Source organism: Myotis daubentonii, chromosome 12, assembly GCF_963259705.1.
Source record: "Myotis daubentonii chromosome 12, mMyoDau2.1, whole genome shotgun sequence".
NCBI classification, from domain to species: Eukaryota; Metazoa; Chordata; class Mammalia; order Chiroptera; family Vespertilionidae; genus Myotis; species Myotis daubentonii.
The window spans coordinates 34,231,481-34,233,451 of NC_081851.1; the positions used below are offsets into that span (position 1 = coordinate 34,231,481).

A 1,971-nucleotide genomic window follows, 5' to 3' on the forward strand; every position below is an offset into this window, starting at 1 on the left:
CCAGGGAAAAATCCCTACCTGGGGAAACAACCTTTCTCGGGGAGGTGGTCCTGGTTAAAACACATAGCACTAAGAGCGGGAGCAAACATATGCCATATATGCCAGGTCCCTTGAAACATATGCTGTGCAGGTGTTTCTTCCCTGCAGCGACTGTGTCAAGCAGCAAGGGTGGACCAGCTTCCAGCAAATTTCCCCATTTTTATTTTTTAAATGATAGCGCATATAAATCAGCAGCCACCTCTCGGATTGGGTTGTTTAAGACTCGGAAGAAAACTGACAAGCAATGATAGCGAGCATAGCTATAAACATAGTGGATGGAGTGCACACGGAGCCTTGTTCCTGTAGAAGGTTGCTGGCCTCTTCAGTCAAGGGATTTCAGCTGTCCTCAAGTCGGTGGTTTTGTTGTCTTTATTGTTCTGGCTAGTGGGCAGCGTCATTGGCAACAGGCTTCCCGAAGCATCAGCGCGTTGAAGGGCTGGATCAAAGGGTCCATCAGGGCTGCGCTTGATGGTGGTGTCGGCGTCCGGGGAGGAGTCAGCTGTGCCCTCTAGGTCGGCTGATGTGGATGATACTGGGGAGGAGGAGGGGGAGACGGAGATGGAGGGCGGTGAGACATAAGGTCAGACTAGACCAGTGATGGTGAACCTTTTGAGCTCAGCGTGTCAGCATTTTGAAAAACCCTGACTTAACTCTGGTGCCGTGTCACATAGAGAAATTTTTTGATATTTGCAATCATAGTAAAACAACGACTTATATTTTTGATATTTATTTTATATATTTAAATGCCATTTCACAAAGAAAAATCAACCAAAAAAAATGAGTTCGCCTGTCACCTCTGACACGTGTCATAGGTTCGCCATCACTGGACTAGACGGTCTGGAATCCACACAGGTGAGTCTGCATCCTTGGAGGACACACTTCCATCTCTCCCCACGGTATGCCCTCTGGTCTGCTCCCGGGATTGGGTCAGCAGCTGGGATCCAGAGCTGGGAAGAGAGCTCTTTGGTGTCTCTTCCTCTTCTTATCCTCAGGAAGATCCAAGTCTTGTGGTAGCTCTGCCTCTGTCTCAGGGGGTGACAGCTTACCCTGCAAGGTGTATAGCAGTTGAAGGAAGGTCTGGTGCCTCTGCAGCTTGTCCCGCTCCTGCCCTGCTTGCTGCTTCAAGGTTCCAAGCTCCTGACGCAGCTGCTCAAGCTTCTGCTGAGTTCCTGCCTGACGCTGCCTCACCTCTGCAGAAACTTCTGCCAAGTGCTGTAGACGCTTCTCCTGTTGCAGCTTCCACTGCTGCTGGGCTGTTCTGCGTTTCTCCATGGCTACTTGCTTCTTGGCCTGGAGCTGCTCAAGGGCCTCCCGGAGCTGTGCCTGCTTCCTTTGGGCCTCCTCCATCTTGGGCAGGGCCTGGATCACGGCCCTTGAGATGGCCTCCACGTGTTCTTGGTAGGTAGCCTTCAGCTCTTTCCATTGCTCCTTGGCTGCCATTGCCTTCTGTCGGCTCCTGTCTTCAGAAGCCAAGGGGTCCAGGCCCTGGACAATGTCCTCCTTAGCCAAAAAGTTCTGCAGGAAGTCCTCTACCTGAAGATGGCTGCAGAGCACCTTGTTCTTCTTTCGGAAATCCATCACAAACTCAGCCAGGATCTGGCCAGGCACCTCCGCCTCCTCCTGCAGGCCTATAGGCTCCAGGATGTTTGCCAGCTGGGCCAGGGACTCTATGGTTGCAGCCTCGGCCTCGGTCTCCGCCACCTCCATCCTTCCCAGCACAGCCTTTCAGCCTTGGGCACCAGATGCCGGGGTCCAGCCCCAGCAGTCCAGGGGTTCCCAAAGGTGTGGATGGAGTCGGTGAAGAAGGAATCACACGGAGATGTTCAGTTGATCAGCAGCCCAGCCAGGTTCTCTCACCAGGTTCTCCAGCCAGGTTCTGTGTGTATTTCTCCTGTTACATCTGTATTTATACCAGTTGATTTTAATCCTATC

At 52.3% G+C, this 1,971-nt stretch overlaps 1 protein-coding gene across 1 annotated transcript; it reads right to left on the reverse strand.

Annotated features, from left to right (window-relative positions):
* Nucleotides 1-966: 966 nt before the first annotated feature.
* On the reverse strand, nucleotides 967-1,764 carry LOC132213955 (ZW10 interactor-like). Its single transcript, XM_059660815.1, has one exon. The coding sequence runs from the start codon at nucleotides 1,744-1,746 to the stop codon at nucleotides 967-969; it is 780 nt and encodes a 259-aa protein (XP_059516798.1). The 5' UTR covers nucleotides 1,747-1,764.
* Nucleotides 1,765-1,971: the final 207 nt, after the last annotated feature.

Bases quoted from the DNA above. Each gene is read 5' to 3' on its own strand.
- LOC132213955 (XM_059660815.1), bottom strand. From the start codon at position 1,746: ATGGAGGTGGCGGAGACCGAGGCCGAGGCTGCAACCATAGAGTCCCTG.